We start from the raw sequence: 27,811 nt of genomic DNA, 5'->3' as shown, positions 1-27,811 counted from the left end.
TTATCACACTAGAGGGGCTGCTGTATTTTACATCTTTGTTGTTGTCCTCGTTGATGCCTATACCTGTCGTAGAATTGGTCGTCTAAATCTTTATTTTTTCCACTTTTCCGCCGAAACCAATTACTGGCGCATTAAGTGGAACAATGCGGACATAATACTGAATGGCGCCAAACTGAAGTCAAAGTGTATAAGATGATCACAGAGAATAGATGATTCAGTAAGTATCCTGTAGACTATGATCAAACCTGCCCTAAAGTGTGTATTATGATCATTGCACCAGTCACTCTGTTGACAAACCAACGACAATTAAAGTTCTGCTTTAAACATGCGTACTACAGTCATTTTTCCATTACGTCACATATTGCAAGCATGTCTGTATGAGACTGTGCGGAAATATCTTCCAATCCAGACTAAATCCTACAATCTGATAGGAACAAAAATCAACTGTGAATGTCTAATATGCCATGAAATCGGGACATTTTAAAATTATCTCAGGACGAGGGATGCACTGGTCGAAATCGGAACTGTCCCGGGAAAAACGGCACGGATGGCAAGTCTACTTATAGTAATACCACAATCTAGTATATACAGTCACGAAGTTTGAGTTGTTGAGGTTGCTAGGAACAATAGACTGTGCAGGTAGTATTCCGCATTGTCTGTAATGAGGCGATAGTAGCGATCCTAGTGGTTAGCAACTATCTATGGAGGCATATTTATTACATATTGAGCTTCGTGACTGTATATACTAGACTGTGCTTGTATGTTCAATGATGTCAGAGTGTATGTAGAGTACTCACCCGACATGACGAGTTGGCCGTAGTGGTAGAACTGTTTGGTGGAGGCCCCTGACGGCGAATGGAACATAATCAACGGCAAACTGGACTGCAACACACAGAAAACCAGAGTGTTACTTACTTCCATACTTTGACATTGCTTTATATTTATTATTAATTCTTATCTATTATTTTATTAATAGGTTAACATGAATGCAACATCTGCTTTCATAACACAGTGAGATATACAGGGACATCATTTTATTTTTACTTCAATTTTTATTGTACCTGAGTTTTTGAATGTACTTCACTCCCACCCCTTCTACTAATGAAGTTCCAGCTGCCCTCCACACAGATCCAAGAAGGCATATAGTAAACAGCACTAAGTTAGTGGATATAGTACGTTCCAGAAATATGTTCACGTTTTCCAGTCACGAAAGAGCTTTCAATAGTGAACCATATTTCCGCACAGGTACTGTCCGTTTGCCTACGTCGCATCCCGATTTCCCCCACTTTCTTCTGTTCGCCACTCTGTAAAGCTGGGTTGTCTTAGCTCTTTTCTGAAAGCATTAATTTCTGTTAGGAATTGGACGTTTACGTAATATTGTACAACTGGTTAAAATAACTTAAATAAATGGGCCTCGTTAAGTAATTAACTCATGTGATTTCCCCCCTTTCTATGATCCTGTGGCATAACACTTGGACGGACAGTAGATAGCATGTATGAGTAATTTTATCTGTGCGGGTCGGGCAGAAGTGAAGATTGAATTTACAGTACGTAAGGTACTCTTTTATAGAGTAGGTACATGAGTTACTAGTATGAAGGACGAAACTGGCAATTGGAATTAGATGCAATAGTCTATAGTGCAATAATATGCACAAAGGAACTGAAGCCTCTATCGAAATGAACGGCCACCATTTTCAAAAATTGTGTTTAAATATTCATATTATGATTATTTTTCAATTTAACTTCTTTCTCTATATTGTACGCTAATGTCCTGTAGAGAGTATAATATACACTGCATAATGAATACGTTCGCATGGATAACTCTGTTCGTGAGTAAAAACACTTATTCTTAATACAGTACTGTATTTTGATTAAACAAAAACCTAATGAAAATTATCGAATTCAAAATCGCGATATTTCCTAATAAATGGATGAATTACTTTTCTTCCCTCCTATACCTAGTAAAAATTACTTGTGTTTTACGACAGTATCATCGAACTACAGTCGTGGAAGGGGAGAGCGTACTGTGTTTCCGGTTCTCTAAACGTATAGCCAGGTTAATATTAAAAATCTTAGTAAAAATAAAATGATGTCCCTGTATAATTATTAGGCTTAGGATCCGAGCACAACTTAAGAATGAAGTGAAGTTTTAGTGCAACGGAGTAGATGGAGTGAGATGGCGCCTTGAGTTTTATTTACCTGTGTGTTAGTGTACAATCCGGTTCTTGATCAGAGGTACAGTATTCTTCCGTCTCTCCCTACGAAACGAACTCAGGCCATCACAGGCTCCCCAAGTCACCTGATCTAACGCCTTGTGATTTTTATTTTGGGGTATTTGAAGGACAAGGTGTTCGTACTCCCATATCCACAGTACTTGCAGTAGATAATCCAGGTAAAACGCAAGTAATTCTACTAGGACATCAAAGATTACTATCTTCCATCAGCATTAATACACTTTTGCCAGTGACTTTAAATAATACTATAATACCATTCAGTACTACCGTTAAAAACTTAGGTTTTCATTTCGAATCGAATCTCAGCTGGAATGCACGTGTAAAAATATGTCTGTAAAAAAAATTTCTCAATCTTGCATTCACTGAAAAGACTGAAAAATGTCTTTCCTTCTAAACTGAAACAGATCTTGATACAGACCCTGGTGATGCCTTATTTTGACTATTGCGATGTTTTGTATAGTGATCTTAGTGTTGAATTGTCATTGAGGCTTCAGCGTGTTCATAATGCTTGTGTCAGTTTCATTTTTAACAGCCGTCACTATGATCATGTGTCCGAGTATTTCTTACAATTATCCTGGCTTCGTTTGCGAGAGAGATGTTCAGTTCATTCACTCTGTTTGCAGTATCAGATTTTAAATAATTCCACACCTATTTACCTAGTTCCTCGCTTCACACTTTTAGCATCCCACCACAACCGTGATACGCGTTCACAGCATAACTTTGTTCTATCAATACCATATCAACAAAAACATCTGCTTCCTTCACAATACACACAGCCCGTTCCTGCAATTCCTTGTCACAGGAAATCAGGAGCAGTCGGAGTCTAAAATCTTTTAAGTACACTTTACTTAGAAATGTTTTATTGAACAGAACTAGACTATTGCGGAAGACTCTAAATAGTCCTAAATGACCAAGTTGTTATTTTTCTCCCCTCTCTCTCTCTCTCTCTCTCTCTCTTCTTTTTTTTTTCCTTTTTATTATCTTGATATATTACTTAATAATTTGTAACTGTATGCCATATAGTATGATTTTGCTATTCAACTTTTTATGTCTTGTAACCCACATATATTTTTCTATTAGTATATTAACTGTAATAACTGTAGCCTATACTACATCTCAAGTGAATTAATCGTCGAATTTATCTCGAGCAGTTTATGTCTTATAAATTGTATCTATTTCCCTTATGTTATGTAACTGATTTTGATTATATGTAATTTTCTACTTTATTTTATATTCTCCTTATATTATCTATTTGTAATTTTCTACTATATTTTATATAATTCGTAAAGTAGACTATCTTCTTTTTTGTGTTGTTTTGTAATCTGTCACATAATTTTGTATTTCATGTAAATTTTTGAAACCTGGTTGAGTGGAAGAGAAGACCTTATGGCCTTAACTCTGCCAGGAAAAGTAAAACTACTATTACTACTAGTTAAGGCAACTAGATTGTCTCCATTGACCAGGCTATGCTGGCACGGGTGTGGCAAGTAATGGAGTATAACGTAGTCATCTGCCATGTCACAAATGGCGCCCACATCGGCTCACTCTGAGTGCAAACACGTTTCCCGCACGCATCATTACAAACAATATTGTTCATGCTTTTTCTTTTAATGATGCATTTAAGCCTTACGACTGCACTGACGTAAATTATCAGCATGTGAGCCCGAACTGACACAGAGAACTGTTGCAATATTTCGTTCTGTTAATGTCCATGGAAACTTGGAGAGGTAACATTTCATGTTATATTTGTACAGGGACATCATTTTATTTTCACTTCAACTTTTATTGTACCTGCATTTTTTAATGTACTTCACTCCCACCCCTTCTACTAACGAAGTTCCAACTGTCCTCCACACAGAACCAAGACAGCAGTACTGATTTAGTGATTATAGCACGTTTCAGAAATATGTTCGCGTTTTCCAGTGACGAAAACTTCCAATATTGAATCATATTTTCGCGCAGGCACTGTCGTCCGTTTGCCTACGTCGCATCCTGATTTCCCCCACCTGCTTCTGCTCGCTCCACTGTAAAGACTAGTGACTGGGCTTTCTTAGCTCTTTTCTGAAAACATTAATTTCTGTTAGGAATTAATTGGACGTCTTCGTAATATTATGCAACTGTTTAACTTAAATAAAAGGGTCTCGTTAAGTAATTAACTATCACGTAATTCCCCCCCCCCTTTCTACGATCCTGCGACATAACCACTTGGACGGACAGTAGATAGCATGTTTGATTAATTTTATCTGTGCGGGTCGGGCAGAAGTGAAGACTGAATTTACAGTACGTAAGGTACTCTTTTATAGAGTAGGTACAGAATTATTTCAACATGAGTTACTAAGTATGAAGGACGAAACTCGTAATTTTAATTAGATGCAATAGTCTATAGTGCAATAATATGCACAAAAGAACTGAAGCCTGCATCGAAAATGTGTTTAAATATGCATATTATGATTATTTTTCATTTTAACTTCATTCTCTATATCGTACGCTAATGTGCTGTAGACAGTATAATATACACTGCATAATGAATACGTTCGCATGGATAACTCAGTTCGTGAGTAAAAACAGTTATTGTTAATACTGTACTGTATTCTGATTAAACAAAACCTAATTAAATTTATCACACTCAAAATCGTGATATTTCCCACTTTACGTAAATGGATGAACTACTTTTCTTCCCTCCTGTACCTAGTAAAATGATTTGTTTGTATATTATGCCAGTATCATCGAACTCCAGTCGTGGTGTTTCCGGGTCTCAATCATTAATCCAAAGATATAGCCAGGTTAATATTAAAAATGTTAGTAAAAATAAAATGATGTCCCTGTATTTGTGAAATAAATTCATTACAGCAGTCACAGGAATGATTTCTTTTTGCACCAATCATTTAGAATTGCACTGGGGTACTTATCTCTCTACTATCTGTTTCATGTCACGAAGTGTTAAGGTCTTACCCAGCTTTGTTATCGTTAAATTAGATTTTCTAAACATATAGTATTTTAAAGTGCCCCCCTCTAGCTAAACCAGCAATAATGAAATGATTTTAGATAAGGTAATTCTGTTCCTTAAGCTATTACTTGTCCGATGAACGAATGTACTTATTGTTTAGTGGTGTTACCAGCTATGATATGCAACGAGTCTTCGTAAAACCCCTTATCACATATATAGTAAGTTGCTCAGCCTTATAGGCTTTGATTGACGGCAACCACTTTTATCAATTTCACTATGCTGCCATCTAGCCACTGCATAAGACAACCGTGGCGAAATTGTGATCGTGCGCCGAGCCACTATGTAACCTGCAACGTGCATAGCACCTATGGAGGGAGGCAGACACCCGAAGGGGAAGTGAAGCAACTGTCTGACTTATTAACTGATTTTCATTTTCCTTACGCCAAGCACTTAAATATATTTTTATACAGTATAAGGTTACAAACTAATGTTTAGTATGTGTAACGAAGAAAGAAAGGAATAAGAAAACATAGGATACATTATCACAACATAAAATTAATTGTCTTCAGAATATCTCTGCGACAGAGTTTCAAAATCAGGAATTATGTCACTTACTGTCAGTCGTAGTTGATCACGAATGTATTTGTCTGTCAGTCGTGATCTGAATTTGGTTTTTACTATTTTCATTGTTGAAAATAATTTTTCAGAAACGTAAGTTGTAGCGAACATGGCTTCAACAGAGCAAGCGAAAGAACGAAGCTTCGGATAATAATAATAATAATAATAATAATAATAATAATAACACAGCCTTTTAATGTTTCATGAGTGACATATAGTATAATGCCGTTTTATGTTATATAACCGTTTTCCTCGTAATACTTGTGAACAAATCATACATTTAATATTCTCATCATATTGGCAGCAAAAAAAAAAAAAATGCGTTCTTCCATTCTACTTGAAACTATCGTTTTTGTAGAGGTACATGGTTTCGAAAGAGACATTACGACGATACGCCATTCGCAGGTCAGAGACAAATACAAATGGAACGGAGTTTGACTCCAGTGAGTGAGAGGGTGGGGGTTGGGGAGGTAGAAAGCAAGAGAAATGCACAGCTAACATTGCGAGCCACAATGTGCTTGCGAATCACATTTTCGTCACGGCTGGCATGAGAAGTCACGTTATAACTCTCATTTGAATTGCATGGAGCAACTGTACTTTCATCTAGCGTCGTTCCCAATCGACGGTGGCGATCCTAGTGGTTGTTCTCTTCCACGTGTTGCCGTTTTCCACATGGGGCTGGCTAATCTGTTATATAGATCAGGGGTAAAACTTTCCGCGCCCTGCCTTCTCGTACACTGTGTATGTAAAAGGTTCCTTAGCGGGGATCGCAAGCGCGTGCATGTCTACAGACAATACATTTTTGCAAATGTAGGTCCTACAGTAGTGGCAAAAAAACCGGACCGACCCTTATAGCTGATTTCAGAGCCTTGTTCATTCAGAGCACGATGGGCTGGTAGACGCAAGAAGAGCTTGCCATAGTATCGTCTATTGGATCTATAATTTCATTTGTAGGAGTTCTAATATTTATTTTCATTATATGAGAAAGTATAAGAACTAATCGAGGAATATTAGTATTATTTATCTATGTAACAAGACTAGCTTCAAATGAAATATTTTATATATCAATAAAAATATTAATAAGCATACGGTAAGCTGCGCGAACTTTCGGAAACGTTCGGGTGCACTCGACATTGCTTTGATTCGATTGGCAAACAGTTGACAGTTCTCAGTCGTCTGCTGGCTTGATGTTTCGAGTGAGATTTATCACAGCGCATTTAACGGAACCTAAACCTAGTTGCAGAGTAACTAATAACATAACATTGTTGAAAATACAGCAGCACGGATTTTTTTTTACATATAAAATCACTGAATGAAATGACAAAGATGTTATAAGAAATATGCAATCTTGTAGTAACTGATGTTTGACGTTATAATAAAATACTAATACTATGTGATTTTATTAAAATGTTCCGATAACTAGGGTACTATGGTCGGTTTATTTTAATATGTATATACTCCTTACGTTATGAGCGGAGCCTGTTTCGTTGTTCATAAATTTATAAACGTTATAAATAATTCCCTAGTTTGACTGTGTAACGCACTTCCTAATTTAGAGCCAACGGGGAGCATTGTTAAGTACATAGAATGTTATACAGAACTCTGTTATTTAACAAACACACTTTGAAGTAAATTAAAGTACTGATATCAGGGATAAAACGCAGAAAATGTAACGCAAACGCTAGATTCTACCCGCTCTGCACAGCAACACTCCACGATACGAGACCGCGCTTTCGAATGCGCCCTGTAAGCAGCATTACTGTAGGTGATTCATAGCAGCCCTGTAACGAGCATGGCGGCACGAGGACCGAATATCGGTCTCTGTGCATCAGTCAAATGGGCAAGCTTTCTTTGAGCTTCCTCTAACTAAAACTTTCGTGGTCCGAAACCTGCCTGGGAAGGAAACGTTCTTTGTTCCTTATTCAAATTTATTCCCAATACTTTTCGATTTCTGGTAAAATTCATGTTCTGGGAATAATAAGTTAATTAAGTAGTAAAATATCGCTGCAATCGAAAAGTAAACTTCACAGTACAGTAAATTCATGTCTTCAATGTTTTTCATTCTGGATAATAGGTTTCAAGAATATTATCTATATCTAAATTGCAGTTAATGTATATATTTTCCCTCAAATAAGGTGACCACTGGAAACAGGAACGCAATAATTACAACAGGTATCCTATAATTATGGCGAAAATAATAATAATAATAATAATAATAATAATAATAATAATAATAATAATAATAATAATAATAATGATAATAATAATTGATTTTTACTCCATTTACTATACTTTGTAACCACGTTGCTTCATTGTTGGCCCGCATGCAAATGATGTAGCAGATACACGATTTGCGATATAGCAGGCTGTGGTTTCATAAAAATGTTGTGATATAGATATGAAAAATGTATTGAACACATTTATTTATCCATAATGAAGCATTACTTACTGTTGATTAAATGTTAAGAAAATTTGGTTGGTGAACAGCTCGCATTTTTGTGAATTGTTAAATATCTTAATGTTCAATAACTGATGTTTCATTTGGATTGATTTATTGAAGCTTGGTAAAACCGGTCATTAGAGTACTAAGTGATACATGTTACAGTGCGCCTTCGCAATTTCAAATAGTCATAACTGCACAAATAATAATTGTGGAAATAAAGAAATACGTGTCTCATTTGATTCCTGGAATTCATAAAAATATTTGATAGTTTACGAAAATGTTGTGTTTTGTCGCTGTGCGATTTTACTTGTAATGACCAGTGGCGGCTCGTGAACTTGTGGATTGGGAGAGCTGCAGTAGATTTTGGTACATACAAATTTCACTTCTTGATACCATTACTAAAACGTATAGGACAAAAATAAATGCACTACATACTGTATTGAAAACTTTCTGACTTAGTTGGGAGATGTCTGTAGCATCATTTGCTTAAAAAAAAATAAAATAAAAATAAATAAATAAATAAATAAATAAATAAATAAATAAATAAATAAATAAATAAATAAATAAATAAATAAATAAAAAATAAAATAAAAACTAATATCATCGATTTCAGTCTGAATTTCTGATCGGCAGACACTCAACATGCAATCTACCAGTTCATCCTGAATTGTCTTAGAATTGCCTTTAAACAGTGGGATGTTCCAAATGATTTTTGAGAGGCCCGTTTAGATTACTCACGAACTGTAGCAACCACGAAATACACCAGAGTCCTTCGAATCGATTTTTCATCATGTCTCCTAAGGGGAAGTTCATATTGGACACAAAATTTGATACAATCAATATTTTTTAAAATAATTTCACGATTTTTTTCTCACTTCTTGATTATGTTTGAGAATATTTGTTCTGTTCGTTTCACTTAATTGCACAGCAATATTAATTTTGCCTAACATAGCCAATGAAACAACATTTTTCAGGTGAGATTGCGAAGATTCGTGCTTTTTAATTTTTAGGGGCAAATGTCCTAAATCTGTCACACCACTCCTAGTCTATGCAGTATCACCACCGAAGAGGAGGCAACCACAAATGCTCAGCGTAAATTTCATTGTTATACTTCCTTATGCACTATTTCGGCTGGATGAAGCTTGAGTAAGATTTAAGTCTGCTAACGAACGACCCTTTAATTTCACTTCATTACATCAATTTTCTCCGCAAGGGAAAACCGAGAAAAATAAAATTAATATTCTGTAATTCACATACACTCATGCTTGCACATTTGCACTGGTTAAGTTACGGTACTAAAACGTCACACCAAAGCAACACTCAGATATACTGATAATCAACAATTTTCTAAAACTGGAAAAGAAGTTTCTTTCGTATTTTACGTGCTATATCAAAAGGATTATACTCCTGCAATCATTTTGAGTTAAGGCAAATATTAGGTTCTGCTGGAGACTGGATATATACGTAATAATAAGGCAAACGAGAATATTAGTTTCTTATATTAACTCGATAAGATTCTACAACAAGAAGTATGTGAAGAGAAAATAAAAATGTCATTAAGTTTCAAGGGAATAGAGAATCCATTTGACGTAGCATTACAATAGCTCTGCGGGAGGGTAGGAGAGATCTTCCCTTGTCGCCTGGCCCTGCAAGCCACTGCAGCGAAATATGGGTTTTAAACAGCGGCAGTTTCCCTCTGCTTCCCTTCACCTCTCTACCCCCTGACCAAGCAAGACACAGTCTCTATGATTTGTCCCACCCTGCAGATCCCAGGATGACTTTGAATGCAGTGTCAATTCCAGTACAGTCGACGCGCAAAAATATAATGCATAAGATAATAGTAGTTATTCCCGGCCAGATGAAATATAAAGCAATTTACCAATAAAAGCTGTAACAATTCTTCTACAAGTTAAAATAAGTATTATTTTTATTTTCCTGTCGAAGCAGGGAGTGCTGCAGCTCCGCAGCTCTTATGGACGGGCCGCCCCTGGTAATGACTCTAATACACCTTCGTAGATGTGAAAACACGTTCCCACACATGATTGCGTCCATCTGTGACGCAAAGCATTTCGTAACACCACTTCAGGCATAAAGATTTAGAAGTTTAGATGACAAAGCAATGGTGCGGGACGCCACACACAATGGTGATATTCAAGAAGTTTAACAACCAGTTCTCTCATGTGTAACTATGTTAAACATATACGGTATATGTCCATGATATTACCTACAAATAATCCAGCAACCGGTTTGTGCGAACCGGAAGAATATCACCACTGCCCACACATGATTATAATCTTCTGTCACTGTCGGCGCGCGGTTGGATATTAAGGTAAGCGTTCAGTACATCGTATCGCACTCATCGGACGAATCGCACGGATCGGAAAAAGATAATCTTTGCTGTAATTGTTATGTAACAGAGTTCACTACATCGTATCGCCCGCATCAGCTCTCGGCAAATCCGTGCACATTTCTCGGATGAGCATCTTTTCCGATGCTTGCGATCATGGCCTCCTTTAATAAATCAATTTTAATTGGTCAACTGTTACTATTATGTTTTGCCATGTTCAGTGTCGCCCTAAAATGGTAGACGGAAAACTTATTTCGCTTGTAGAAAACTACGAAGAATTATATAATTTGAAGCATTCCCATTACAGTAATCAAGTCGTTTCTTACATACAGAGTGACCCAGTGGGATATGACGGTTTTTAGAACGCTGCCGTTTCTAGCGGTTTTGTGTGGGGGAAACACAATTGGTTGCTATGTAACCATCATAACATGCATTTTTGATTTTCAGTGTACTTCACGACATTATGGCGAACTGGACGGTGGCAGAACGTGTCTTCACAGTGACTGCATTTATAGAGTCAAAATCCATCACGCAAGTCCAAAGACGATTTCAACTTCATTTTAATGTCCCACGGCATGGAAGAGTACCTTCACGTAACACTATACTGAAGTGGTTGTGTAAATTTAATGAGACCGGCAGTCTGCGTAATGAGTTCGTTGGTAGTGCAAGAAGAGTCCGCACGCCGGAAAACATCGAGAGAGTACGGGAAGCAGTGGTCAGAAGTCCACAGCGTTCTGCAAGGCGGCAGGAGTTGCATTGAATTTATCGCGCACAAGCGTTTGCCGTATTCTGCACGAGGACCTAAAATTCCACCCGTATAAAATTCAAATGGTAAATTGTGTGCGTAATGCTGATAAACCTGCTCGGTTGGTATTTTGCAGACAGTTTCTTGCAATCTTGAATGCAGATCCAGGCATGCTTAACAAACTAATTTTGTCGGGCGAGGCACACTTTCGCCTGTCTGGAGCAGTTAACAAACAGAATTTCTGGTACTGGAGTGACAGCCAACCAGAGGCAGTGCAAGAAAAATCATTGCATAGCCCCAAGGTTACAGTGTGGTGCGGTATTATCGGCCCACATTTTTTTTGAAGAACGTGGCCAGTCTGTGACCATCAATGCACAGCGATACCAAGCAATGCTGACAATGCTGGAACTGCCCGATATGGAGGATGCTGAGTTAGGGTAAAAACATGTTGGAGTTGTTCATCTCGCCACGCATCTCGCCGTGTGGCGATTAGGAAACAAACCAACGATATATAATGGGTAAAAACATGCTGGAGTAGTTCATCTCGCCACGCATCTCGCCGTTCAGCGGGAATCAAACTGGTTTGATTTTCAAGATGCAGCTGCCTGAAACTAGCGTTCTGATTGGTCGGTTGTCGCAACGAAACGTCATGATTTTCTCCATCCGTCCTCTCAATGTAAATGCACAGTTGTGATACTGCTGGCCGTGTACATTATTATTTATTAATAACAAATATTGCCGTGTAGATTTACAGCCATGGATAAGGAGGAATTAATAAGGAAATAAGTCGTACCAAAACTTGACAAGCGTTAATGTAAATGAGATAAATAAAGACTTTCAGTGGCAGTAATTAGTTCATTTTCTGTTAATTTGTTGGGCAGTTTCTTTTCTTATTTTTTTTTTTAATCTTGCAGTTCTTAATTACTTATTATATTACAGTATGTTCATTTTTAAAGCCATACTTATTATTATTATTATTATTATTATTATTATTATTATTATTATTATTATTATTACTCATTTCCTTTTCAGAACAAAAAGTGTTTATACCGACGTCAAACTTTTGTACAATATTTTGAAAGAACATGCGTTTCTTATTGTGATTGACAGTGAAAGATTTTTGCTAATAATAAGTAATAAATTTTGATAATAGTACATTATTATATACTGTATAATTATTAATTACCTGAGAGTCACTACCGGCCTCTCTTCAGCACTGATTGGTTGTTTATGTATGTTAGTGCACACTTTTTGGATTTTAGGTTCTATTAGCATCAAGATGTAATTGAACGTTGACTGAGACATTCTTGAATATTCGTAAAATCTATCTCGGAAATGCCTTAAGCTGCTGATATAATTTACAGAATTCACCAAGTTTAGTGCGTTCCTTATTGATTGGATGCACGCTGTATTTTCTTCTTCTGTTGGAAAGTAACCACCACTTCATTGCAGTACTCGTAGATAAATCGCCATCACTGTCAGAATTTGTAAACATTTTTAAGTACTAATATGTACGACCAATACATTTATTGGTATTTACCACGTTGTGTTCGTGGAGAATCTCACATCTGTACTCATTGTCCGCGTAACGGCGAGAATCATGGCGAGATGAATTGCTTCACTATGTTCTGCTGAGGCGAGATGCGAGATGCATGGCGAGGTGAACGGCGAGATGCGCTACTCGGAGAGGCGAGATGAACAACTCCAACATGTTTTTACACTTATGGTTCCAACAGGATGGCGCCACAGCGCACACTGCTCGTGAAACAATGAACTGTCTGCGAGTCATGTTTCCTGGACGCATAATTTCAAGGTTTGGAGACGTAGCCTGGCCGCCGCGATCTCCTGATCTCACAGCACCCGATTATTTTCTATGGGGGTTTTTAAAAAGTAAGGTGTACTGCAATAAGCCGCGCACCACTATGCAGTTAAAGGAAAACATCCAAAATGAAATTATAGCAATTGATGCTGCTTTATTGCAGGGAGTTATGATGAGCTTCCAGCACAGATTGCAAGAGTGTGTAGAATGTCATGGAGGCTACTTAAAAAATGTAATATTTAAGAAATAATTACAGATTTGTAAATTGCAGTGTTGTAGAATTTTCCTGTATAAGCGCCATCTTTCAACTCCACTTAAATATCCCACAACAAGGCAATAAAAACCGTCATATCCCACTGGGTCACCCTGTATATATTGTCTAACCAATATTTCTTTCGTTTCTTCGTCTTCAATTAGGACGCATGAAGCAATTACAAATTCTTATTCGCTAACAGACGTAATTAATAGACCTAACCTCAACTCCTCTGCTTTCAGTAATGTCAATATCGTACGACGTCACGTTTCAAACAGATGACAGGGGAATCCGATGAGGTGGAGCCGTTTCAGTGAACGCACTGCACTTAAAATATCCGTTGCGTGCGATTCGTACGAGGAGTGTGATACGATGTAGTGAACGCTTACCTTTAGATTACTATTACTAGTTTAGTTAGGCAACAGTTCAATGGTTACCATGTTGAGCTGCTGCGAGTCGTAGCCGGACACCAGGAACATGACGTTGGCGCAGATGGAGCTGGTGGCCACGCGCTTGTTGCACAGCAGGCCGCCTATTAGCGGCGCCAGCGCGCTCTCCGGCAGGAACTCGAAGCCGCCTAACAGCTCCGGCAGCCCCGGTAGCTTAGAGAAGCGCGAGACACTTCTGTGAGGTCTCCTCCTCAGCGGCGTCAGAAACTGGAACCATGTAGTACGGACGGAGCTATACAGTATACATTTTTAGTTGATTATTTAACGGCGCTGTATCAACTACTCGGTTGTTTAGCGCCGATGGGATTGATGATAACGAGATGGTATTTGGCGATATGAGGTCGAGAATTCGCTATAGATTACCTGACATTCGCCTTAGAGTTGGGTACAACTTTTGAAAAAAAAAAAAAAAACAACCAGGTAATCAGTCCAACGTTTAGTTTAGATAGTTTGTCTGTTTAGGCTGTACAATTTATGTGTGCATTTAGTATAGGTTTTTGTGTATTTAGTTTGTGTGTGAGTTAAGATTATGTATGTGTTCAGTTTGTGTATTTTTTTTCTTTTTTATCGTGTGTTTAGTGTGGATAGTTGTGTTCAGATTATAATTTATGTGTTTAGTTTGCATAGTCTTTTTGTAGTTGTTTAGTTTGCATAATTTATGTGTTTAGTCTGTATAGTTGTTCGTGTTTAGCTGGTATAGCTTGTTTATGTGTTTAGTTTTTAAGTATAGTGTAAGCTCTCTTGGACTGGCTTCCCAAGTTTAGTAGACCTTCAGCTCACCCTACACTCCTGTAAGAGGCCGTTGTCCTTATGGGATTTGAGGCTTTTCGTATTTCCGTATAATCAGTCCAAGCGGGAATCGAACCCACGCCCGAATCGGCGAATAAGCACCTCAGCTGACTGAGCTACACCGATGGCTATGGGGTTATATTGAACGATCGGAGGAATATTTTTAGTCGGTTATTTTACGACGCTGTATCAACCTCTCAGGTTATTTAGCGTTTGAATGAAATGAAGATGATAATGCCGGTGAAATGAGCCAGGGTCCAGCACCGATAGTTAGCCAGCATTTGCTCATATCAGGGTTGAGGGAAAACCCGGAAAGAACTTCTACCAGGTAACTTGCCCCGACCCGGATTCGAAACCGGGCCACCTGGTTTCGCGGTCAGACGCGCTAACTATTAAGGCTGGTCCATAATAAACCAGGAACGGAAACAACGGAAATATTGTTAAAAAAATAGTACATTATGCAACGAGCCCATAATGGTAGTAATTAAGACGCGAGTATGTTCATGAAACGAGCGCAAGCGAGTTTCATAATTTTCATACGAGCGTTTTAATTACCATTATAGGCAAGTTTCATACGACTTTTTATGCTCGACCATATTTCTAACTTGAAATTATTCATAAGTATTCATGTTATTCTTATCTGACTGGGGAGCGGAACTGACCTTGTGCAATATCTCGTAAATTGTGAGATGTGCGCAGACGCGAAAGTATTGATTTTTTCCGAGAAACAAATGTCATTGACCTTGATATAATCTAGAGAGTAAAATAAACATTAACCTTGATATAATCTTGAAATTGATTTAGACATTGAAAAACGAGATGACAAATTGAATTTATTTGAATATTATTTACAATTAACGCTAATTATTATAGTAACAAAACAGTATTGGATTTGCAGCCTCCGTGACGTTTCGCTAGTTGTCTTTCGATTGCATATCCGAGAATAATCGATACTTGCGCTTTCATATTGCTACAATGGTATTTTCTGATTGGTGGAACACCTGAACTTTAATGAATGGGTGCACTTTAATGAGGTCAATTAAAGGGCTGCTACCGGGTGTATAATTACTACACTTCGGCATGGTCGAGCATAAATGTATTTAAATGTGAGCAATCACAAATAAAGAGAAACTTACCGAAGTCCGAGAACGGGAAGGTGGAAATTAATTGTGATTGCTCACTTTTAAATACATTTATTTTAACAGTATTTCCGTTCTCGTTTCCGATTTATTGTGGACCAGCCTTTACTCCGGATAAATCGCAATATAGCGAACGCCAGTAGGGGAAGTTATCCCCACCCACATGAAATGTGCATTCGACACAACACTCGCCTATCACGTAGAGTGTCTGGTGAGCTAGTAGGGGAAAAGTGGAAGGGGTCGTGGGTGGAGCTTCTACGTTCGCTATATTGCGATTTGCCCTTTACTCCATAGGTGTGGACAGCAAGATGTTGAGTGGGGAGGCAGGTAGACTGGAGTCTATGAAATGGAAGTTCGGAAGAGAGGCAGTACGGCCCAGCATTACGATCTTTCTAGATCTATTGCGCTATTCCTCAACCTAGGTGCATTACCAAACCCACACTGGCTGACTACACGAAGGTTCGTTGCGTACCCAGGTTTTGAGCAGGCAATCCTCCTCATCTCTAGGCCAGCCTCCTCAGTGAATCGCCAGCCAGCGTTCGGGGAATGCAATGGAATGATGACGAAATGGAGAAATGTTGGCGGAATAATGTAGATGTCTATAGTCGCGACGCTGTTATTCCCGGCGTGACTCCGCTTCTTTGCTTACGTCTTAGAAAGTGAAGGCTCTATAAAGTCTAGGTAAGTAGTATCGTTCACCATTTTTGTTATTTCGTTGCCGAGCTTCCGGACGAGGATCTATATGCCACACCGTTAAACATTATCATGTCGTAGCTCCTATAATATTAAATCAAACGCACTGTAATTCAGCAAATAATTGAGCGGCAAATAACGTCCTTGTGTGCTTTCTGCGAACGACAACGAAAGAGCCAAAATGGCGGGCGATTATATTAAGTATTTATCGAGCCTTCTTTATCTACATCAGCGAATCACAAGACGCACACGTTTAAATGTAGCCGACCTGCAACGTGATTGGCTGCCGGAAATAAGAGCGACGGGACTATAGTATGTACAGTAGTGGCAAAAAAAACCGGACCGACATTTGTAGTTGATTTCAGAGCCTTGTTCACTCCAGAGCACGATATACTGGTAACTAAGACATTCGTGGTTCGAATCCTGGCTGGTAAGGAAACTTTTTTTTGTTCCTTATTCAAATTTATTCCCAATACTTTTCGATTGCAACGATATTTTACTACTTGATTAACGTATTATTCCCAGAACATGAATTTTACCAGCAATCGAGAAGTATTGGTAATAAATTTGAATAAGGAACAAAAAAAAGTTTCCTTCCCAGGTAGGATTCGAACCACGAAAGTCTTAGTTACCGGTCTATGGTGCTCTGCAGTGAACAAGGCTCTGAAATCAGCTATAAGGGTCGGTCCGGTTTTTTTACTACTACTGTACATTTTAATTTCCTTTTGGATAAATTCACTCTCGCGCTCGAATTCATTAATAAAATGGAACCTCTTGTGGTACTACCTATGACAAAATGGCTGACGAGCAATTACCGACGGCAGCGCTCCTGTGAACGGTGCCAGCAGCTTGACAAACGGGCTGGCCACGTTGTACATGAAGGCTACCGGGGACAGACTGACCATGGCGTGTATCTTGTCGTTGTACTCGGGCAGTTTGCTGGCCATCACGTAGAAGGCTGTGGTGCCCTGCGAGTGACCCACGTAGAATAGTCCCATGTCGCTACCGCTTCCCCGCGAAGCTCTCGCCAAGATGTAGTCGATCATGGCAGGCAGATCATACACCCCAATCTCGTGCCAACTGCAGGAAACATCCATCACTTCATTATACTGTAGAAATAACATCTCATCACTTCATTATACAAATAACATCTCATCACTTCATTACAGAAATAACATCCCATCACTTCATTATAGAAATAACATCTCACCACTTCATTATACAAATAACATCTCATCACTTCATTACATAAATAATATCCATCACTTCATTATACAAATAACATCTCATCACTTCATTATAGAAATAACATCTCACCACTTCATTATACAAATAACATCTCATCACTTCATTACAGAAATAACATCCCATCACTTCATTATACAAATAACATCTCATCACTTCATTATAGAAATAACATCTCACCATTTCATTATAGGCCTACAAATAACATCTCATCACTTCATTATAGAAATAACATCTCACCACTTCATTATACAAATAACATCTCATCACTTCATTACAGAAATAACGTCCCATCACTTCATTATATAAATAACATCCCATCACTTCAGTATAAAATAATATCCCAGCACTTTATTATACAAATAACATCCCATTACTTCATTATACAAATAACGTCCCATCACTTCAGTATAAAATAACATCCCATCACTTCAGTATAAAATAACATCCCAGCACTTTATTATACAAATAACATCCCATTGACTTCATCACACAAATAACATCCCATCACTTCATTATACAAATATCATCCATCACTTCATTATATAAATAACATTCCATCATTTTATTATACAAATATTTTTTTATTTTATTGGGCTATTTTACGACGCTGTATCAACACCTAGGTTATTTAGCGTCTGAATGAAATGAAGGTGATGATGCCGGAGAAATGAGTCCGGGGTCCAACTCCGAAAGTTACCCAGCATTTGCTATATTGGGTTGAGGGAAAACCCCGGAAAAAACATCAACCAGATAACTTGCCCCGACCGGGATTCGAACCCGGGCCACCTGGTTTCGCGGCCAGACGCGCTGACCGTTACTCCACAGGTGTGGACTTACACAAATATTTTCCATCACTTCATTATACTGTACAAATAACAATCCATCATTTCATCTTAGCTAGGCCTATTACATCGTTGTCACGAAACCTTCTCTTGACATGCTATAAGTTTTCGATACACATCAGTTCCTTATTCATGTTGCGATGAATATTCGAGTTTATAGTTTTATTTGCTGTTTTTTCTTGAATTATTATTAAACAGAAATTGTAGTAAGAGAAATACAGTAGGTAATGTACCAAATGGTCAATAAACCAGAAGGTAATAAGTTGAGATGTTGATACAGGGTCGTAAAATAATCCACTAAAAAAATTGTTCGGAACAGATTTCGTTTCTGGGTTTGTACGTATGTCGGAAGTGTCTAATATGCGGAGATATATTTCATTTTGCTCTTAAAGTATAAGGGGGTTCTTATGTGCGAGGGGGATTTAATAAGCAAGTAAATACGGTACTCCATTGCCCTATTACTAACTATATTATGTTGTCTCTAGCATAACCTAGATGAATCCTTGTAAGTAAACAAACGAATGGAAATAAATGTTTAGTCTTATCAATAGAATCACCGATTATTTTTCGGCTCTGAAAATAATCGAATGAATTTTATTCGATTAAAGAATCAATCGTCCATTCTATCGCTATGCTGACAAAAGGGAATCCAAGGCAACCGCTGGCGACGAAAGAGTCTGTAAGAGGAACTCTGCACTGAAATAAATTGGACTTATTTTCTGCATTACACAGAAAAGGATTTTTTTTTTATTCCTGAAGAGTAATATGTTGGATTTTATTTACATAAGCCTATTGAACTGCTTGAGCACATGTATGTAATGTATTTTATGTGCTGCTATTAAACATTTCACTTCATTAAATTATATTTTTCTTCACACTTTCGTATTGTTCAGGCCAAATGAAGGCATTAGTCTTGCAAAATTGTTTCAGGCTCTAATCCTCATATCGTCGTTGTTCCGGCAATAACTCCTATGTGACATATTTATCGATTTTCAGATTTTTGCTCTATTTAATAACTTAAATAATGATACAACAAATAATAAAATCTCCTATATGTAATCATATTTCTTTCTTTCGAAAATGTAAGAATTCACGATCTCCTATGCACTACTGCCATAGAAAAATAAATGTGTTTTTTTCTTCCTACTGAAAAATGTTATATTTTGCACTTAGGACTTATTGCAGGAACAACGACATGTTTCTGAACCTACTAGGAACACTATCGCTATATCTTCTGATTCCATGGCCACTATTTCACGTCAGAACCTATCACAATGATATAACGCTGATATAACCTCTGCAGTTGCGAGCTTCGTTAAATAAAACATAACATTTAACATTTATAAAAATGTATGAATTTCGTACCAACAAGTCTATAGCATTCTTACGTAGATGGCTCTGTGGCTAACGATGTTGTAAATGTTACGAACCCCTTCTCCAACAGAGGTCGCCTGAATCGTTGTCGGGTGACACCTGTTATACTAGTGATAGACTACAGCCACTAACAGCGATTATCGACCTAATCGCAATGGTGGTCGTAATGTGTCCAAGTTCTAATCGGGATCAGGAGCTTAATCCTGTTTCCAGAGCAAGATGATCGTACATTTTGCGTATTATCCGCGGGTTGGATCGTACTATAGTACATGATTTAACAGTGGTCTGTATAGCAAGTTTGCTGGTCGACCAATATTAAACATAAATATATATATATATATATATATATATATATATATATATATATATAGTGCATGATACCAAATTATCGCATTTGTACGAATGGCAACACTGACACTAGGTCACGCTTGAAGCCCATTGTCGACATATCTGTTATGTTATTAGATTGTCATAGTATATACAGTAAACGTTTGCCATCTAGCGGCATTTGTCCATAGATTTCTTTTTAGTTTTCTCATATCTGCATTAAATTATTCCCACACTTCTAATAGTAACCAAATCCAATTTCTAGCCATTCACTTCATTTTTTTCTCTTCCATGGAATACAAATGGAAGGAGCAGCAGTAGAAGCCAATACGACTTCCTAAATAATAATAGAAAACTTCAAAATATCAAGGTGATTCCAAATCAAAGATTACTGAAATCTTATATTCGTCCACTGGGCTGTGCCTCAGAGCGATCAAGTATTCCCTCCCACCCCCATAGATATTCAAAACTAACCCAATTTAAAATAAAACATTTACATTTTTATTCCTCACAGCAGCTTCTACTGAAAATTCTTACCGGAGCCAACAGGAAGATAAAATATACGATCTATTTTACACTACCCAATTAAAATATAACCAGACACAGACAAAAAAAATAAATAAAGCAAAAGGTTTGATAATTGGGATTGAGAAGTCTGCAAGAACTACTTAGATAGTTCAATTTATTATATTACTATTACTTTACAATACATTCAACAACACTATTTTTACAACGTCCATAAACATGCACTGCTTATACACACACGTATCACTTTATGTTCCCTTATTAGCAAATTTTCAGTCCGCCATCTCGTCTCCTCGACTCGCCCGTACAGCAATATCTCGAACGGATAAATAGAGAACTCTGGGTAATATACCCAACACGTAGTTCTAATGTTCACCACCTACGAAGTTGGGCGCTGATCACCTTATTTCAGACCCCCAATGCCAGATGGTGCTGACCGCAGTTTCGCATCCTATTAGGCCTACTCCCAAAAAATCTATATTCGGTGAACTTAAATGTACAGAACGAAAACATCGAAACGACCATTACTGCCACTTACAGGTCATCGCACGGTTTACTCTACGAATTCTCCAGCCCATGTGCATTTTTAGTGACGATCTTCCTACCTGAACTGCCAGAAGTCGCGACTCTTGGGATCCAGAGACTTATGCTTCCTGGAATAGCGGTTACCACGGGCGTTGCCAAGCCACACGTCATACCCCTCTTCAGCCAAGCTGTATACTGTAAAGAGTTAAAAACAGTAGCTATCACAAAAATTACACTTTCTGATTATGCAAGGTGGAAGCGGTATGAATGAACGAATGAGTGAATGTATATGTTAAAATATTGTTCAATTTAGGGCCGATTGTATAAACCATTTAATCTTAGATCAGGGGTTAAATTGATCCTCGTTCTAGCTGAACTTGGAATTTTGTGTTGTATAAAGTCTAATCTGAGATGAATTTGTCTTAAACTAAAGTCAACTTTGACTGAAGAAATTTCTCCGATTAAGTTGTATGATCCAAGTTCAGTTATTTCCTTTCTGTTTGAAGTATACGAGTGGCAGATTGTGCAAAAAGAATAACCATTATTATTAATACATATGGTAGATATATATATATATATTTTTTTTTTTTTTTTCAATTTCTTGCCTTAATATACAAACATTATTATATTTTATAAGGTTTTATCGTGTTCAGCAGTATCAAATAACATAGCCTATAATTATATTATGTTTATGACAACCATTAATTGTTCATGGATATGATAGGTACATCCATAAATTTTCAATTAGCTGTATTACTAAACGAAAATTGTCGTTTTACAAAGCTTTATTATGTTTAGCAGTATCAAACATCATAACATGATAACAATTTGGAGAACAGTCAACCTTCTTCTTATTGTCCGCCATTATTTACAACGCACAACACAAACCAGTGTCTCCAACAGAGTGTGCGGAAAGTCGCCAAAAAGTAGTTGGAAAGTCGCTAGATTTCTCATTATCAACAAAGAAAGATTAAATTTTGTCACTATGGGGTGCTAAAAAGGTCACTAAATCCCTATTTAAGCAATATAAAAGTTAAAAGAAATTGTCGTCGAAAAAAAAGTTAAAGTCGCTAATAGAAGAAGTGTCTGAACTCGGTTCACTTTCCGATCTTCGATCAAAATTGATCTTTAGTCAGGGAGTTTTATACAATTGGGCCTTAGTCGGTTAAAGAAAATATGACAACCATATCCGTAGCTGTAATTTAACTATTTGCTGTACTATTGTTTTGAAATCACTACAGTTGCTTTTATTTTAGTACAGATTTCAAGATAGGAGTAGTGAAATGTATTTCCATCGTCATTCATACATCTGCATAATGTGAATATTACCGCACCCAGAGAGTTTCCGGGGCCCAGCAAGATCCAATCACCAGAGCTAGACAGGAGTCCGTGCATGATCAACACGGGCCTCTTCTTCCCGGGCCCCGTGTTGGGAACTCTCCCGTGGGGCACGCGATGCAATGTGAGCAGGTATCCGTCATCAGTCTGCACTTCGTGGATCTGCACTGGGTACCCGTGGTTCTCGATCAATTCAGGCTGAAATAATGTATTTCGAAAATATAGACCACACGTTATCTGCGTATAATAAGCTATAACTGGAGGAGCGAGCATCATGCTGTAAAGAGGGACTGTTGTGCCTGATATGCGACAGGAAACTATTGCCTCAGGAACAGGACCTATCCCCATCTTATCCTATATCAGAATAACCCGATATCCTAGTGAATTACAATTCACACACACACAGATACGCACAACATACACATCCCCAAATTCCGAAATTGGTTGACGGGGCTGGACTCGGATCCTGGCTATTCCGGCATCCAATCGAGCGAGTTGGCTCATGAGTAGACTTCGTGGAATTGCCACGAGAATCGTAAGGTTTACTATGCACGCGGTATAGACTGTATGAGAAGGGGACGTGCAACGGATAGAGTATGCCTCTAATGTAAACACTGAGCAGTATACTGCGGTTACAATAAAACCTGTAGCCTACATTCAAGAAATATAATGTATGATCATTGAAGTAGGAAATGTCTAAACATGTAAATACACAATTATTTTGTAGTGAGATATATTAACTCTTAAAATTTATTGTAATATACTCACATTATCCTTGAATATGTGCATTGCAGTGAAGAATTACGTACATTTTGAGCGACTGCAAAGTGAACCTCCTTCGATGGTCACTCAAACAGTTTTATATTGGATAAATGTACGTTCAACATCACACGATGTAATAGGTGCATATTTGAAGAATGGAAAGTCACTACTTTTTAGTACACCAACTTCAGACGTCTTGTCGTGACCTGATAGTACATCATTTATAATACGAAGTTGTGAATAGGCAGAATTTTTAGCAATAATGTTTCTCAACTTACATTTCACTTTTTCTGAAATTAGTGAATTGTTATTTTGGATAACGGTTTGTGATACTTTATCCAGGGCTTCAGAGAGTTGTAGTTTAGACGATTCTAACAGGGTGATGCTTTGTACACAATTTTAAAATTAGAATCAAAGAACAGAATATTTTCCAATAGCTGTTCAGAAGGCAATGATTTTACAGCTGCAACAGCGGAACTGTCTGTGCTATCCAATGCATCAGTTATCTCCCTTATTTTTCCGTAATATTTTGCATAATAATTAACAGCATCCAACCCCGTTTTCCAACGGGTCAAGACTGGCTGCAGGGGTAAGGGTATTCCAGGGGCAATTATTTGGAATAGCAACACTCTCATTGTAGTATGTTTGATTGAATTCTTGTCTGCACTGAACAAATGTTAAGCTTTGACTATTCCAACCACAGTAATGCAAAAACAAGTGCTTACATAGGTATACATTAGCTGTAGCTGCTCTATCTATTTGGACCGTCACAACTCCTAACATGAACTGCTTATATTACAAGACAGGCAGGTCGCTCACTTCTTCTATGCTACCGTACATCGACAACCTGATTGCATGCTGAGTGTGGCAATTCAACGAAGTCTACTCATGAGTATCGCATGGGACTCTCATTCGGGAGGTCCGTGGTTCGATTCCAGGACCGACCAACCTGACTGTGGGTTTCCGTGGTTTCCATAGTTTCTTAGCTAATGCCGGGTTGGAATTTTCATTGCTACGGCCCATTTTCCCTTCCCGTCCCGTGTAGAAAAAGAATTTAGATTTTCATATCATTCATCTTTCTCATCTCATTCAATAGCCATATTCAGGTCAAGACGCATGTCTTCAACTGCTTACTTGAGGGGGCGTCCTCTCTGCAATCGTTCTTGTGTTCCCAGCCATCCAAAATATCTCTGCCAGGATTCATTCATTAAGAGCACTTCCAAGGGCGCTTCGACACCTTGGAAGAGCCGTTGGAATGGATCCTGTGCTGCTTGGTCACCTTGGCGGTGTGAATTTAAGGCGGGGGAGGGTAGTAGGCCCCCATTGGGTGAGCGGGTGAGGGGTCACATGCGGCCGGTGGGCTGGTACACACTCATTTCATTCATCCCATACATTTCGAGGTGCACAATAGGTCTCAGTATGGCCGGCGTGCAAAGAGTCGTCCTAACACGCCCGTAGCCACCGTGACCTAACTTAACCTAACCTAACCTAACTTCGGCATCCAGCGCGACGGATGTTGTCATCGGCAACAGAATCGCTTATATTCAGAATGAGGATAGAAAACAAGGTCCACTCTTTCGGGATGAGCTCTTTGCCGACAAATTTCAGCACTTTCCAAGTTAAAGCCATCTGAAAATCGAAGCTTTCGTTTTCGTGTGTCGCCTTGTCCCTTTCACTCCACTCAATGCTCCATTCCGTTGATCATTTAACGTCCTAAATGAGTTTTTCTAAATTCGAGACCTATAGTCCCGTCGCTCTAATTTCCGGCAGCCAATCGCGTTGCAGGTCGGCTACATTTAAACGTGCGCGTATTGTGATTCGCTGATTCATTTCTTAAGGCTCTATAAATACTTAATATAATCGCCCGCCATTTTAGCTCTTTAGTTGGCGTTCGCAGAAAGCACACGAAGACGTTATTTGCCGCTCAATTATTTGCTGAATTACATTGTGTTTGATTTATTATCATAGGAGTTACGACATGATAATGTTTAACGGTGTTGCAAATAGATCCCTCGTATGGTAGCTCGGCAACGTAAGAACAAAAATGGCGAATGATACTACGTACCTAGAATTTATAGAGCCTTCACTTTCTAAGACGTAAGTAAAAGAGGCCGAGTCACGCCGGAAATAACAGCGTCGGGACTTACAGCTATATTGCTTTCTCTCACCCGAAAACGGTAGATTCATCTTATTTCATCAAAATTCTTATGCTCATTTTGAAGAAAAAATTTACAAACGTACAAGAATTGCTCGTTTAATAGCATGGGATAGTTCTTATGCAAGTAATATTATTGTTTCTCTCTAAAAGTTAACGCTGTGCATCCCTTTGATTGCTACCTACGCAGAGCAAGTTTGCTTAATCGTTCCGCACAATGAGCATGTCATTGTCGCCAATCAGATTCGGCTATTATTTAGTGGCTGCTATTAGTCCACGTGGAGTCATGTTCATAGCCGGATTGTCACTCAACTCTAATTATTATATATTTATATGAAGACTGTGATCCCAAAACCCGCCCCGTCCATTTGGGCATTTTTATAATTTGTACGTATATATGTCTTTTTTGAGACGTCTATCATATTATAAGCTTGCTTCCTTCCAAAACAACGCCAGTCCTTGTCTAAAAATTTGTTATTGAGCATATCATTTGAAAATTTGCTCAGTCCGTAGACCGGTGAATAAAAAGAGAAATAAACTAGATCAATCATTTTATAAAAATGGACTGAATGCGTTTTGAGAGCACACTCTATATATATTTATATTAAATCGCTGTTTGTTAAAAGGGAAGAAGTCCAAAAATACAAATTTTACAGGAGAGACAAAAAACTGTCAAGGACACCCACACCTTTAACATAAATTATAAAATGTTATATTGCATTTTAACCATTTTTACTGGGGTTTTCAAAGTTCTTTTAACATAGATTGATGCATCTGTGGTAAGAGATCACATTTCAATAAAAAAATTAATTTTGAAAAAAAAAATGACTTCCGTCCTTTAAACAAATAGCGATGCAAGTTCTTTTCACACAAATTGATACGTGTATAATAATAAAAATGAATTTTGAAAAAAAAAAGTGATTTTCGCCCTATTAACAAATAGCGATTCAGAATTATATATATATAATAATCCTTGGCGCTACAGCCCGTGAAGGACCTAGACCGACCAGCCAGCTGCTGGCCTCACGTCCACATGCCGAAGCAGAGGTGGACGATCATCCAACCAGAATGGAGGTATCGTGTAGTTAGCACGATGATCCCCCCAGCCGTTATAGTTGGCATTCGCAACCGGATTTCGCTACCTATCGTAGCTCCCCAAGTGCATCACGATGCTGGGTGGGCATCGGTCCCATATACTGGCCGAAATTTCATGAGAAAATTTCTTCTCCCACGAGGACTCGAACCAGCGCGCATTAGAATTATATACATACACATATATAATTGGTCAGTTATCTTCGAGTTCGTATATATGACACATTTCTAATGCTTAACAATGAAGGAAAAATGCTTGATAACACCGCACAGCTAGAAACTTCCATCCCGAAACTGCTTTTATTTACTGAATAAACTCCGCTTACCTTTTATCTGCCGGCAATAAACTTTCGAAAACTTGAATAACACTACTACTGTTACTACTACTGTTGTCGCAAGGTGATATTGCTATCCTACTACTACTATTGTCACCACTGTGATATTGCTATTGTTGTTGCTACTGTTGTCACCACTGTGATATTGTTATTGTTGTGTTGCTACTGTTGTCACTACTATGATATTGCTATTGTTATTGCTACTACTGTCACCACTGTGCTATTTCTATCCTACTACTTTGCTACTACTGTCACCACTGTGCCATTTCTATCCTACTACTATTATTGTCACCACTGTGATATTGCTACTGTTGGCACCACTGTGATATTGCTATTGTTATTGCTACTACTGTCACCACTGCTATTTCTATCTAACTACTTTGCTACTACTGTCACCACTGTGCTATTTCTATTCTACTACTACTATTGTCACCACTGTGATATTGCTATTGATGTTGCTAGTGTTGTCACTACTGTGATATTGCTATTGTTATTGCTACTACTGTCACCATTGTGCTATTTCTATCCTACTACTTTGCTATTACTGTCACCACTGTGTCATTTCTATTCTACTATTACTATTGTCACCACTGTGATATTGCTATTGTTGTTGCTACTGTTGTCACTACTATGATATTGCTATTGTTGTTGCTACTACTGTCACCACTGTGCTATTTCTATCCTACTACTTTGCTATTACTGTCACCACTGTGTCATTTCTATTCTACTATTACTATTGTCACCACTGTGATATTGCTATTGTTGTTGCTACTGTTGTCACTACTATGATATTGCTATTGTTATTGCTACTA

The 27,811-nt window shown here is 38.0% G+C and overlaps 1 protein-coding gene across 1 annotated transcript in view; it reads right to left on the bottom strand.

Moving 5' to 3' along the window:
- Positions 1 to 24,596, bottom strand: part of LOC138698976 (lipase 3-like) — a 39,827-nt gene extending 15,231 nt beyond the window's left edge. Inside the window, exons 1-6 of the mRNA XM_069825164.1 lie at positions 24,552 to 24,596; positions 22,652 to 22,853; positions 21,398 to 21,512; positions 17,292 to 17,556; positions 13,844 to 14,062; positions 798 to 882 (exon numbers count right to left, since the gene is read on the bottom strand). Of these exons, the coding sequence (XP_069681265.1) occupies positions 798 to 882; positions 13,844 to 14,062; positions 17,292 to 17,556; positions 21,398 to 21,512; positions 22,652 to 22,853; positions 24,552 to 24,596 (931 nt within the window). The remainder of the gene's footprint in view (positions 1 to 797; positions 883 to 13,843; positions 14,063 to 17,291; positions 17,557 to 21,397; positions 21,513 to 22,651; positions 22,854 to 24,551) is intronic.
- Between the last annotated feature and the right edge of the window lie 3,215 nt (positions 24,597 to 27,811).

This window comes from Periplaneta americana, chromosome 4, assembly GCF_040183065.1.
Source record: "Periplaneta americana isolate PAMFEO1 chromosome 4, P.americana_PAMFEO1_priV1, whole genome shotgun sequence".
Lineage (NCBI taxonomy): Eukaryota > Metazoa > Arthropoda > Insecta > Blattodea > Blattidae > Periplaneta > Periplaneta americana.
Note: the sequence above shows the minus strand (reverse complement) of the source record. Positions and strands in the feature narration are given on the sequence as shown.